This window comes from Cervus canadensis, chromosome 29, assembly GCF_019320065.1.
Source record: "Cervus canadensis isolate Bull #8, Minnesota chromosome 29, ASM1932006v1, whole genome shotgun sequence".
In the NCBI taxonomy this organism is placed as follows: Eukaryota; Metazoa; Chordata; class Mammalia; order Artiodactyla; family Cervidae; genus Cervus; species Cervus canadensis.
The window spans coordinates 35,389,382-35,403,544 of record NC_057414.1 but is presented as its reverse complement, the minus strand read 5'-3'; the positions used below and the strand labels follow the sequence as shown (position 1 = coordinate 35,403,544).

The window sequence follows — 14,163 nt, the reverse complement described above, 5'->3', positions numbered from 1 at the left end:
GGTTTGTTTTCCATAGTTTCTGCTGTTGCTTCTTCAAGTACACTGATATTTTTCCTCTGTAGGGTCTAATCTACTGTTCTTTCCATCTAGTCCACTTTTTATTTTCTATTTATTTTTAAAAATAGTTTTATTTATTTATTTTTTGCTTCTCGAGTTGCAATGAGCCAGAGCTACTCTTCATTGCAGTGTGCAGGATTCTTATTGCTTTAGTTTCTCCTGTTGCAAAGCATGGGCTATATGGTACAAGGAGTCAGTAGTTGCAGTTCCCAGACGCTAGAGCACAGGCTCAATAGCTGTGGTACATGGGTTTAACTGCTCCATTGCAGGTGGGATCTTTGAGGATCAGGGATGGAACCCACATATCCAACACTGGCAGGCAGATTTTTACCACTGAGTCACCTGGGAAGTTCCTTGTATACCTTTGTATGCTTTATCAGTTAATTAGCTCTGACTTTTCTTTTATTGTAGTTTTAAAATTCATGCTATTCATCTGATGGCTCAGTTCAGTTCAGTTTCAGTCGTGTCTGACTCTTTCAGACCTGATGGACAGCAGCATGTCAGGTTTCCCTGTCCATCACCAACTCCTGGAGCCTACTCAAACTCGTGTCCATTGTGTCAGTGATGCCATCCAACCATCTCACCCTCTGTCTTCCCTTTCTCCTCCTGCCTTCAATGTTTCCCAGCATCAGGGTCTTTTCCATTCAGTTGGTTCTTTGCATCAGGTGGCCAAAGTATTGGAGTTTCAGCTTCAGTATCAGTCCTTCCAATGAATATTCAGGAGTGATTTCCTTTAGGTTGGACTGGTTGGATATGCCTGCAGTCCAAAGGAATCTCAAGAATCTTCTCCAACACCTCAGTTCAAAAGCATCAATTCTTTGGTGCTCAGCTTTCTTTATAATCCAACTCTCAGAGCCATACATGACTACTGGAAAAAACCATAGCCTTGACTAGACGGAACTTTGTAAAGTAATGTCTCTGCATTTTAATATGCTCTCTAGGTTGGTCAGAAGTTTTCTTCCACAGAACAGCATCTTTTAATTTCATGGCTGCAGTCACCATCTGCAGTGATTTTGGAGCCCCCCAAAATAAAGTCTCTCACTGTTTCAACTGTTTCCCCATCTATTTGCCATGAAGAGATGGGACCAGATTCCAAGATGACAGTTTTCTGAACGTTGAGCTTTAAGCCAACTTTTTCATTTTCATCAAGAGGCTCTTTAGTTCTACTTCCCTTTCTGCCATAAGGGTGCTGTCATCTGCATATCTGAGGTTATTGATATTTCTCCCAGCAATCTTGATTCCAGCTTGTGCTTCTTCCAGCCCAGCATTTCTCATGATAAGTTAAATAAGCAGGGTGATAATATACAGCCTTGATGTACTCCTTTCCCTATTTAGAACCAGTCTGTTGTTCTATGTCCCATTCTAATCTCTGCTTCCTGACCTGCATACCGATAAGTTAAATATAAGTTAAATAAGCATATAAGTTAAATAAGCAGGGTGATAATATACAGCCTTGATGTACTCCTTTCCCTATTTGGAACCAGTCTGTTGTTCTATGTCCCGTTCTAATCTCTGCTTCCTGACCTGCATACCGATTTCTCATGAGACAGCTCAGGTGATCTGGTATTCCCATCTTTTCAAGAATTTTCCACAGTTTGTTTTGATCCACACAGTTAAAGGCTTTGGCATAGTCAATAAAGCAGAAATAGATGTTTTTCTGGAACTCTCTTGCTTTTTCGATAATCAACGGATGTTGGCAATTTGATCTCTGGTTCCTCTGCCTTTTCTATAACCAGCTTGAACATCTGTAAGTTCATGGTTCAAGTACTCTTGAAGTCTGGCTTGGAGAATGTTGAGCATTACTTTACTAGTGTGTGAGATGAGAGCAACTGTGTGGTAGTTTGAACATTCATTGGCATTGCTCTTCTTTGGGATTTGAAAGAAAACTGACCTTTTCCAATCCTGTGGCCAATGCTGAGTTTTCCAGATTTGCTGGCATATTGAGTGCAGCATTTTTACAGCATCATCTTTTAGGCTTTGGAATAGCTCAGCTGGAATTTCATCACCTCCACTAGTTTTGTTTGTAGTGATGCTGCCTAAGGCCCACTTGACTTTGCATTCCAGGATGTCTGGCTCTAGTTGAAGGTTCAGATGGTAAAAAAAAATCTTCCTGTAATGCTGGAGACCTGAATTTGATCCCCGGGTTGGGAAGATACCCTGGAGAAGGAAATGGCAACCCACTCCAGTATTCTTGCCTTGGAAATCACATGGACAGAAGAGCCTGGTGGCCTACAGTCCATGGGATCACAAAGAGTCAGACACGACTAATAGACACTTTCACACTCAATGCGTCTTTACCTTGCCACAGTCTATCATCAAGTGATCTTCTATTACTTTACATGTAGAATAAGAAAAATCTCTTTTAAAAAATGATTTATTCCTTTATTTGCCTGTGTTGGGTCTTAGCTATGGCATGCAGAATCTTCCTTGTAAAACAGGGACTCTGTACTTGAGGAGGGCAAGCTCAGTAGTTGCAGCACATAGACTCTCTATTTGAGACATGCAGGCTTACTTGCTCAGTTGCATGCGGGATCTTAATTCTCTGAGAAAGGATTGAACCAGTATTCCCTGTTTTGCAAATCAGATTCCCAACCACTAGACCTCTGGGGAAATCCATATATATATACTTTTAAATATATGTTACATATTTATCATTTCACATGCTTTACATTCCTCCATAGATTCAGATTTCCACTACCTTTTAAAGTCCTTCTGACTTGAGGCCTTTTAAACACATTTCTTATTACATTGGTCTGTTGGTGAAGAATTCTTGCAGCTTTTGGGTCTGCAAAAGTCTTTATTTTATCTTGTGTTTGAAATGGATCTTTCTTGGGTATAGAATTCTGAATCAATTATGTATCTGTCTGCATTTTAAAATGTGGTGCCAGTATCTTCTGACTAACATTGTTTCATATGCCTAATCTGCTGTCATTCTTCTTATTATTATTATTTTTTTATTATGTATCTCTTTTTCCTCCTGGCTACATTTCTTTCATTGCCTGTTTTAAGTGAATGAATTATGATGTGCCTTGATGTTCTCATATTCCTTGTACTTGAGTTAATTGAGTTTTTGTGTTTATGGGTTTAAAGCTTTCATCATATATGGAAAATTTTTGGCCAATAGTTTTTCAGTTCTTTTCTTTATTCTCTTATCTTTAACTTCCTGTGGGGTTCCAGTTGCATGTATTATAGGATTCTTAAAGTTGTTTCAAAGCTCTCTGACACAAAATTGATTTTTTCCCACCAAGTTTTTAAAAAGTTTATGGTTTGTTTTGCATGCTTTCTCCTGTGAACTCTAACTAACTAAAGTCCCAACTCTTTGTTTCCAAATCTGGGGAGACTGTTTGGCTCTTCCTGGATACCCCCTCCCTGTGGCATGTGTTGGAAACTCTGTCTAGCATTGGAGCAATTGGAAGGCTCACCTCAGTTGCTTCCCCGTCTCAGGAATCCATTCTCTGCTGCCTGACATTTGATGTACAACAGCTAACGCTTCAGTTTGCCTGGTTTGGAGTTGTTTGAGGAAAGCGGATAAATACAGTCTTTGCTCCTCTAAGTCTGCCAAAATGGAGGTCCCCTTGCAGTCAGCACTCACTGAGTCCCTTGTGCAAGCTAGGCACTGACCTCCTTGCAGGGGTGCAGACATGATGGGGAAAATGGGTTGGGTCCTTGGGGAGCCCCCGTCTTTCTGGAGAAACATGCTGATTCCTACATAGTAGTTGGAATGTGTTTGCACCGAGGACCATCAGAGAACAGGAAGACATCTTTAGGGAATGAGGAAGGAACAATTCCTGGATAGCTAACAGGGATGGGTCAGCAGGCCATTTCAACCTGAAGAAGGTACTGGGAAGAAATTCTAGGCCAAGGGGAGGGAATGGTAGCAGCAAAGGCAGGAGCAGTAGTGTTGGGAGTTCCAGAGGACAAGATCCCATTCCTATTCATCTTTATCCATGTTTAATATTTATCAGGTGATTGGAAACATGAGTGCTGTTTTGGGAGCTGTAGAATAATATTCAGTGGAAGGACTGATGCTGAAGATGAAGCTCCAGTGCTTTGGCCAACTGATGGGAGAGCCAGCTCATTGGAAGAGACCCTGATGCTGGGAAAGATTGAGGGCAGGAGAAGGGGGTGACAGGATGAGATGGTGGGATGGCATCACCAATTCAATGGATATGAGTCTGAGAAAACTACGGGAGACAGTGAGGGACAGGGAAGCTTGGCGTGCTACAGTCCATGGAATCACAAAGTGTTGGACACGGCTTAGTGACTGAACAACAACAGTGAGAACAGAGTGCCCAGTGAAGCCGGTCGTTCATGTGGGAGTGGAGAAAGATTCAGCTGGAAGGGGAGGTTCCTGGTTCTCTGGTACAGATCCTTCAGTCCCAAACCAAAGAACTCAAGATTTTGAACATGTTACCAAAGGCTGTTTAAAAAAACAAAAAAACAGCAAACAAACTGCTTTCAGCAGAATATGAGAGCTTTGACTGTGTTTGTTCTCTAGACTTTACTGTGGGAAATGGAAGAGACCTGGAGAGGGCTGAGTCTGCAAAAGCCAGGCAGGCAGCTGCTGGAGGGCCTGGCGGGCATCCTGCACTAGGAAGGAAATGAATCCAGAGTTCACTGTGGCACTAAAAGTGTACCGCCACCTTTCACCTGTGTGGTGATGGCCTCTGTAGATTCCTGCCAGAGTCAAGAGTAGGTCTGAGGAAGCTCTGGCCTGGTTTCTTGTTTTTTGTGGTGTGATTAGTTGTTGCAAACTTCTTGGTGTCATATCTTTTGTTCCTGAGGTCAGGTCTTGGGCAGGTAATGATGTCCCTGTAAATCTCTACCAAACAAATGTTCTCCGCTGTGAAATGAAAGGGCATGGTCCCAAGGCACAGTTTTCTCCTTCTAAGGTCCTGGTCTTAGTTAAGAGGAACCAGATCCTAATTTTCTGCTCCCTCAGGGCTACATCCCCATATGTGCCCAGCTGCTATTGCTGACAGAGCCAGGCTCCCAGGACGCAAGTGCCCCTCAAGCTCCACCGCCTGCCCGTCTGCAGGATGGGCAAGTCCTGCAGACTGTGACCCAGGCAGACTGCCACTGCTCTTAGGTCCCCGAGACAGGAAGCGGGGAGATGTTCACCACTGTCTTGTGGCCAGACTCAGGACCAAGGATGACCTTGGTGAGGACTCTGGAGCCCTGTAGGATACCCCCAAGCTGGTTCCCTGTGTACCCCAGCTAACCCATTGGCCCAAGGCCAGGGAGGCTGGAGGGTCCCAGGTAAAGAATGGGATCCAACTCTTATCTCACTTTAGCCTGAGAACCAACTCTCCATCCACTGTAGGCTGAATGGGCCTCTAAGCAATGATCATAGACAGCCGGTTGTTTGGGGAAGGGGCCACTTGCAGCACCAACCAATGGCAGAGCAAGATCACTAATGGTCTTGGGGCAACAGTTGCCAGGTAACACGGTGAGGGCCAATGGTGCACAGCAATGACCACCTGCTAAGGTCTGTGAAAGAGCAAATTCTGTTACAGAATTAATCCCATTTTATCACTAAGGAACAAATTAAGAGGCTGAATACTTTGTCCAAGGTCCTGTAGCTAGTAAAAGGTCAGCCTTGGGATTCAATCCAGAATATGAGTTCTCAAGCCTTGAATGAGATTTTTTGTCCTTCATGCCATGTTAACTATGCAGCACTGGGGTGTGGTGAGATTTCCAATTGCAATCCCAACCCCAGAAACTCCTTAGAAAGAAAGAAATCTAAAAAAGTCTTCCTTCTGGAGTGTACTTGCCAATGTTTCAAATTGTTGCAGCAGATCATTTCAATGATGTTTTGAGGCAAGTGACAAATGCATGATGGGTGCTTTGCTTTTGATAAGTCCTGTGGGTAGTTAGATGACTATCTGGTTACTTCATTGCATGGTTGGAATCATCCTTGGAAAAGAAAGCTAGTTCAGGTTCACACGTATTTCCTCACTAACTAGCAGGCGTTGGAAGGTTTCTAAGGTAACTGCCGGTGGTCTAGACATGAGGGGCCGAATGGGGACACTTCCATTTAACAGGTTGAGATTGGACTGTGCAGGTTGCCAAAGTAACAGCTTCCTGTGCTACCTAGGAGATGTGGGGAACTGACAAGAGACCAAAAGCCTTTACAGCACTCATTGCCGTGTGATTTTAGGCTAGAAGTATTTGGCAAGGAAAGGTTGGCTGGTAAGTATGAGGAGGGGAGTAAGCGAGCCAGCTCTTTAGCTCCTGGTGGAGCCAGGAAAACAGAAGTGCTGGCTCAGTCAGAGTTCCCTGTCTTCGTTCAGAAAAGCAGTCATTTTGCTTGACTCATATTGAGCCCTGGGCATGGCAGGAGTTGTCTCTAAACAAAGAATTGCCAGCACAAGAGGCAGAATAATTCATATTTGTTCCAGACTCAGGAATTCAAAAAGCCTTCTCATGGCTACTCGCTCCTCCCAGGCACACATACAATCTCCAAGGTAGAATTATCATCATGATGGCCACTTTCCAGATGAGGAAACTGAGGTTAAGGGACTTGATCAAGGTCACATGACTCGGGATATGAGGAGCCAAAGTGCAAACTCAGGATATCAGTTCCCAAATTGTGTGGTTTTGCTCTGCTTCGACCAGGGATGGAGGGTGGTGATCTGCTACTAATTGTGTAGGGAGAAGCAAGCAATATCCAGACTTAAAATGAAGAAACTAGGGAAAACAACTAGACCATTCAAGTATGATCTAAACCAAATCCCTTATGATTTTACAGTGGAGATGACAAATAGATTCAAGGGATTAAACCTGGTAGACAGGGTGCCTGAAGAACTAATGACGGAGGTTTGTAACATTGTACAGAAGGCAGTGATCAAACCATCCCCAAGAAAAAGAAATGCAAGAAGGCAAAGTGGTTATCTGAGGATGGCTACAAATAGCTGACAAAAGAAGAGAAGTGAAAGCAAACGCAAAAGAGAAAGTTAAAACCAAAGGAATGCAGACATTCAGAGAACAGCAAGGAGAGATAAGAAAGCCTTCTTAAGTGAACAGTGCAAGAAATAGAGGAAAACAATAGGTTGCAAAGACAAGACATCTCTTCAAGAAAATGGGAAATACCATACAAATATGTCATCTGAGGTGGACTAGTCAGAGCTCTCCCTTGAACCCTCAAGTCTCTGAGCTACTTCCCTTATGGGTTAGGTGCCTTAGGGATATAAAACCCTAGGGCAGGTAGCCCTGGTCTCCCTCAGTAGGTGTAGAAGCCTTAAGGAAGAAAGCTGTCAGGCTAAGACAATCAAAGAAGAGAGAGGGGAAGGAGCGAGGGTGAGAGAGAACTGATGACTTCTGATTTTTTGGGTCCAGTCATTGAGATCTTTCTACCTGCTCTGGTTCCTATGTACAGGATCTCCAGTGTTCTTCCGAAAAGTCTCCCATTTCCCTGAAACCAGCAGGAGTTGAGCTCCTCTCGATAGTGGTTCAGACTTGGTTCTAGATCCTGCCTGATTATGATGCAGCTCCCAGACCCAAAAAGAGGCACCCATTTGTTTTAGCACCATTAAGAGTGAAACATTTTATTCATTACTGAGAATAGGGTTTGCAGAGCACCAAACAGTTCACCAGCATCGCTGGGCAGGAGTGCCTTAGTGTGAGCGAGTGTGTCTTGGGAGAGGCCTGACTGATTCCTGAACCAGTCCAAGCGTTTACACTGCCAGAGCCAGACCAATCCTTTCATTTTTTCGATCAAAAACTGAGAAGTATTGCCTCAGAAAGATGTCACCCAGGAGCCAGATGTCTGAAAAGACAGCTTCTAGACCTCCATGAAAGGCGCTAAGGCAGGAGTTTTTTTCCTGGGAGAGTTAGAGACACACACCAGTCAGCCTGTGAGCTTACCTGCAACCCCCTCCTCAATATCCAGTCCCAGCACACTTCTTGGTTTCATTTCCCTCTTTTGGTATGTATCGGGTGATTTTCTCAGCACCTTGGGATATGAGGGTTCATCCAAAAACAAAAAGGGCCAAGACGTGTGGTTGCCATATGGCAGGAGTGTGGGGAGGGGAGGATTGGGAGTTTGGAATGATCAGATGCAAAGTAATATACAGAGGCATGATAAGCCACAACGTCCTACTTATAGCGCAAGGAACTATATTCAATATTTATTGATTAACTAACGAAAAAGAATGTGTATATTTGCATATGTACAGCTAAAGCGCTTATCTGTGCAGCAGAACTTAAGCAACACCGATCAGCCATACTGCAATACTGTTTTCCAGAAAAGAACAAGAGCGTCCCCGGTTCCCCTGACACTCTCTGTTTCTTTCATTCTGACTCCTGCTCCTCATTTTCTCTGCAGAGAATGCCTGTTCTTCTCCTGTGTCCCCAAAACCTGTTCTTTTTTTTTTTTTATTAACTTTTAATTTTGCTTTGGAGTATAGCTGATTAACAACATGCTGAGTTTCAGGTGGACAGTAAAGGGCCTCAGTCATACATACACATGTATCCTTGTCCCAAAGACAGCCCTTCCATCCAGGCTGGACCTTGCATTCAGCAGAGTTCCCTGTGCTATACAGTAGCTCCCTGTTGGTTATGCCTGTTAAATATATTCAAAGCAGTGCTCACAACACATTCTTTAAGACGTCGCTCAGGCCCTCTGAGAAGCATGTTTGGACCAACACTCACCCTTCAGCCAGTCCAGGCTTGGCTGGGTGACTTATTCAGGTCTCCATCCCCACTGGTCGGTTCATAGCCCTCATCACCCCTAATAAGTCCCCAGGGTCCCTTTGCAGAGCACCGTGGGTTTCCATTTGCATGGAATCCAGGGCAGATTTGCCTAGACCCAAGCAGGCCTCCCTATGGAGCCATGAATCAGGGGTGTTAGAATTACTGCAATTCCCTCTCTTCCTCACAGCCGTCTTTGAGCCCGACAGCCTGCTCTGAACTCCCAGAGGGAGCTGGCGTGAAGCCTCCACCCTGTGTCAGGTCTGAGCAGGCACTGTGTGCCCTTTATTCACCTTAGCATCCAACCTCCCCACAGAAGGGTCGGGCAGCCCGACTCACAGAGGGGGAACTGGGGCTTAGCAAGGGGAAGTTGCAGTCAACGTCTAAGGTAGCCATGTAATTTATTGTAACCGGGAAAATTTCAAGAAGGAAAGGGAGACTGTTAATCATTATGGTGGGACAGTACACAGCACCGCCACCAGCCAAGCCCCCTCGTCACATGTCCTATTTTAGGGATCACTAGAGCTGACTTTCCGTGTTCCTGCATCTGAGGGCTCTAGTTGAACTGAACATCTATGAGGGCAGAAGACCTTAGTGTTCCCCTCTCCCTGTGACTCCCACCATGCCAGCATGGAGTGGTGTCTCCACATTTATTTCAGGAGGATGGATATCCCAGACCGTCCTCCACTCTCAAGCGGTTGATTTTGTGGGAGATGCTGGCCCAGCCAGAGGGGCTCAGCGGCATCTGCAATGGTGTGGCTTGGACTGCAGAGGGTGCCCTCCTCCCAGCAGTAGCCCAAGGGTTCCTGCAAACCCCAGTTTAGAGAACAAGCCCTCAGGGGTGGCCGCTCACCTTGATGATGTAGGCTTCAGGGGGCAGTGGATAGTCGATGCCATTGATGTTGAAGATGACAGGAGGCAGGGTGTTGACTGCATCACATGAAACCACATACTGTTAGAGAGAAGGAGAGAGGTTGGCCCAGAGGATCCTTATTATGTGGGGAGACTGGGAGTGACCCTGTGGCATGACCCTTCACCTCAGAACCCTCGGGCCTGGCGTTCATGAGTTTGTGGATGTTGGTGACCATTTCTGTTGAGCCATAGATCAATGTTGATCCGGTGTCCACAAAGGCCTGACATCCACGAGAACAAGCAACAACATTCCCGTTCATGGTGGTGCTGAGAGACAGTAGGACAAAGCGGGCATCAGGGTCATGCAGAACGTTCCCTCCTTGAGGAAACTGTGAGCTCCCTCCCTCACAGCTGCCCCCTCCCTGACTGTTTCCTGAACAGAGCTTCATCTCTTGCCCTGACTTTTTCTTTTTCTCTGATCACAGCACCTTTCTTGATATCCTTGAGCAGTACTTGAATACACCAGGCTCTTTTGTACCTTGACACAAGCTGGTCTTCCTTCCTAGAAGAGCACCCTCCCCTCTGACTAGCTAATTTCTCCTCATCTTCCAGATTCCAGCTTAACTGTCATGGTTTCAGGGAAGTCTTTCCCCTGGTGTGTATCAGTCTCCTGTCTTGGTCACTCTCTGTAGACCCTTGCTCATGTCTAGCGTGTACCAAACTGACAATTCACTATGTGTATGTGTCATTTCTTGCAATTTGCTTTCTTAGATGTGAGGGCGAGATTTATTCTCATCACGTCCCTAAAGTGCCTGGCATACAGTGGATGCACAATGCTTGTTTGTGGAATGAGTGAAAGAAGACTGTGAAAATAATGAATGGAGACCATCCAGACAGGTATATCTGATGTCTCACCAACAATGGGTCAAACACACAGTGAAGATGGAGGTTCCTGCGGCAGCAGATTCTCATAGGGGTGGGAGAGACCGGCTGCCCTGGGAGAGGTGTCTCTGAGCAGCACCCCCTCCCTGGGTTCAGACACTGAGACCCTAATCAGCCAATACCTGACTAGACACAGAACCTCAAAGGACAGGTAAGATTTTATCTGAGGGTAGAACACAGAATCTCATCAATTATTGCCTCTTGTTCTCAATCCACTCCTGGATCCCACCTTCCCGATTCTCTCACTTAGAGCTCCTGCCCCACTGTGTGCCTTGGGACGTGGGGTGTCTCTTTTTATGAGTGGCTTTCAGGTCCCAAGACTGTGGCCACCCTGTCTCCACTGCTGGCTAGCTTCTCCCTAAGGAGACCAGTTTTCCCCATTTCTTCAGGACTTTCCCTGTTTTTAAACTGACATTTCTCTGTACTGAGAAATTCCTTGGTCCCTTGTTGCCCTGGACAGTTGGTCATCTTATCACAGTTCTGTTCAGGCTGAGGAAATTCTTCCTGATCCTCTTTTCACCACACTGTAAAGTCCTATAACTATGCCTCCCACCTCACACTCAGGGGTGCAGTCCTCCCGCAGCTGCACAGGCCTCTTTGGACCCTGTGAGGGACCCTGTTCAGAGACCTGGTCAGCAGGCCTGGGCTGATTATGAACCCATGTGTGGTTTGTGGGTCTATGTGTTTCTGTGTTTGTTTATGTGTGTGTTAATACGTGGCTCTGTGTGTACTTGTGTCTCTAGCTGTGTATGCATGTTTATCTGTGCCTATTGTATCTTTGCATGAGTGTCTGTGTGTCTGTCTGTGTCCTTGTGGGTGGTGTGTATGCCTGTTGACTGTGTGTCTGGGAGTGCATTTGTGTGTCTGCCTGTGTCTGTGTACAGATAGGGGAGCATCATTTGGGATGACCTTCAGAAGGAGAGGCTTACCGGTTCATGCTTATCTGCCAGCGGCGAGTTTGGGACACTGGTACCCAGTTGAGCTCTCCCTTGTAGTAGCGGTGGTCCACCCCACCAAACATCACCACACTGCCTTCTGGCTTGCTTCTGCAGAGAGAAGGAAGGGGGATCCTTAGAGGACAGTAACAACAGCACTGTCTGAGAGCTGTGCTTATCCACCCATCAAGGCCCTAATAAGATCCCCATCTACATATGCAGAAATCAAGGCTAGGAGCAATTGAGAACCAGACCAAGGTCGGTTGCTGGCTAATGAGTGGCACAGAGGAGCTGGGCCACCTGGCCGGGTTCCACCCACTCAGTCTTCAGAAGAGGCCCTGGACCTCCTGTGACCTCAGTGCTCAGAGATACCCTCAGAGGACAGTGTGCTGAAGGGTTTTGGCTTCCCCCTTGTCCAGCCTGTATTTTTTCAGAAACATCAAGGCCTGAAGCACTAAGGGTGTGGCTTCAAGTCACACAGGGTTGGCTTCACTGACCTGTGACCTGTGCTGTCCTTTGGGCCCCACACACAGCAGGGCCCCCACCTCTGCTCTCGTTGTCTTGAAATTCCCAATACTTGTTCAAAATGGAGTCCCACACTTTTGTTTTGGATCCCACACTTTCTTTTTGCACTGGCTCCTGCAAATTGTGTAGCTGGTCCTGGGTGCTCAGTGAAATGTTAGTGAGGAAGGAAAGATTTCCACCATCCCTCTCTTTCCTTCCATGTCAAATTCATCAGCATATCCTGTTGCCTTTTCTTCCAACTCGTATCCTGACACCTTGCATTAGTCTTCCTTTTCACTCAACCCCTACACCAAGCCCTGGCTCTTGCACCCAGGAGCATGGTTGTTTTCCAATAATACTTTATTTATAAAAGCCAGTGGTGAAGCCAGGTGGGGACCTGGGGCCATAGTTATCCTGGGTTAGTCTATCTCTCAGGATACTTCTGTATCAATTGTTGCATCATTTTCATACAACTGAAAGGATTTGACAACTAATTTGGAGAGAGGGATTTTCCAGCTCAGACTTACTTGCTCAAGTAGAAGGCAAAGACAGGCTCAGAAAAGGCACCTTGGGACCACAAGTTGTCAAAGATGGGGATGGCACCTGTGATGCTGATGGAGGGGAAGGCCAAGCCCAGGACGCCATCAAAGGGCACACCATCAAACCTGAATTCCACCACGCTTAGGCCAAACGACTGATTAAGGCTAACGAAGTTCCCGATCTGTGGGCGAGAAGAGTGCTCTCACATAAACGTTTGTTAAGTGGGTCTAGGCTTGGGCTGAGGAAGAAATGCCATTAGCTCTGCAGAGAACTGAGGCCTTTCTGTGTCCTTGGTAGACCTCAGATGGTTAGACCGAGCAGGGAGGGGAATTTGGGTTCCATTTATGTGGGTCCATGGATTTTAAAACTTCTGCCCCTCTCAAAAACACCTTCTGAATGAGTCAAATTGGCCTCAAGGCTTCTGTACCAGTGGGACAGCCAAAGTCCCGCCAGGACCCAATGGTGCCCCCTTATGGACAAAATGAGTAAAGAGCAAGAGAGCATTCTCTGGCGTCTCTATGAAATGATGACAGAAATGGACTGGATTGATGGTAACATATTTTGGATTCTGCATCTGGCCAGAAATACTGAAGTCCATTATACAATGTTTCTGGCAGGGTTCTTATGAAATTCCTGCCTGGGAAATACCCTTTTGGGGGTATCTGTGTGTTTGTGTGAGAGTGTATCAGAGAGAGAGAATAAGAGAGAGAGGCGAACTACTCAGGTACTTTGGGGGAGGAAGGCCATAGGTTTTATTAGACTTCCAAAGGCCCCATACTTTGAGAACACACTTATCAGGCCCCCCTACATCTCTGGCCTCCTGCTTATCCGCACTGGATATCTGAAATTCCTGACTTCACCCAGGGTTCCCCGATCAGTTTTTTCCTTTCCCCAAATACCCACCATCAGCTTCGGTCCTGACAAGCCAGCCCAGCTCCACCGCTTACCACAGGTGTGACCTCAGCAAGGCTCTTGCTGTCTGCACCTCAGTTTCCTCATCTGTATCATTAGCTAATCAATGCATCTGCTGTGTGGGGTTGTTGCAGCTTTAAGAAAGTTATTACCACGGCAGTGCCCGGCACAGTCTGAGAATATAAAAGCCGGTGCTTTCTCTCCCCCTCTTCTGGCTCCCATCAAAATGAACCCTGAGCTGCTCATGGGCAGAGGAGCTGCAAGTCCACAGCCCAAGCCTCTCTCTGGGTTAGCTAATCCATTTGTTTGTGTGTCACTATGGAGACGTCTTCCCAGGGACAGGATCCTGTGGGTATGATAGCCAATGTCTATGGGAGTTAGGGTAGGACGGTCCTGCCAGCTGGTCCTGTATCTGTTTTGAAAGCAGTGGTCACTCTATAGTCAGTCCTGACTCAGCTTTTATTTCCACATTACCCGAACGGTATCAGAGCCAAGAAATCCCTGAATTAGCCCAGATTCATAGAAGATGGTGACAGGCTGGCCTGCTTTCCTGAAGCTGGAAGAATTTTGAGGATTGAAGGTGGTGTGTGTTTCTGCAGACACAAGAGATGAGTGTCAGTCAGGTGCCAAGGGTGGAGAAGGGAGAGTCAGGGCAAGGAAAAGGTGGGTGGGTTGGGGGGTGTTTGTACTCACTACAGGCTGGACTTTCACAAGTGATGGAAGGCACCCA

The 14,163-nt window shown here is 46.2% G+C and overlaps 1 protein-coding gene and 1 pseudogene across 1 annotated transcript in view; one reads left to right on the top strand and one right to left on the bottom strand.

Annotated features, from left to right (window-relative positions):
* LOC122430723 overlaps positions 1–5,146 on the top strand; it is a 40,466-nt pseudogene extending 35,320 nt beyond the window's left edge.
* Positions 5,147–7,733: 2,587 nt separating this feature from the next.
* Positions 7,734–14,163, bottom strand: part of LOC122430722 (pregnancy-associated glycoprotein 2-like) — a 14,593-nt gene continuing 8,163 nt past the window's right edge. The window contains exons 2-8 of the mRNA XM_043451551.1: positions 14,127–14,163; positions 13,908–14,026; positions 12,509–12,702; positions 11,472–11,588; positions 9,786–9,927; positions 9,602–9,700; positions 7,734–7,880 (exon numbers count right to left, since the gene is read on the bottom strand). Coding sequence (XP_043307486.1) covers positions 7,734–7,880; positions 9,602–9,700; positions 9,786–9,927; positions 11,472–11,588; positions 12,509–12,702; positions 13,908–14,026; positions 14,127–14,163 — 855 coding nt within the window. The remainder of the gene's footprint in view (positions 7,881–9,601; positions 9,701–9,785; positions 9,928–11,471; positions 11,589–12,508; positions 12,703–13,907; positions 14,027–14,126) is intronic.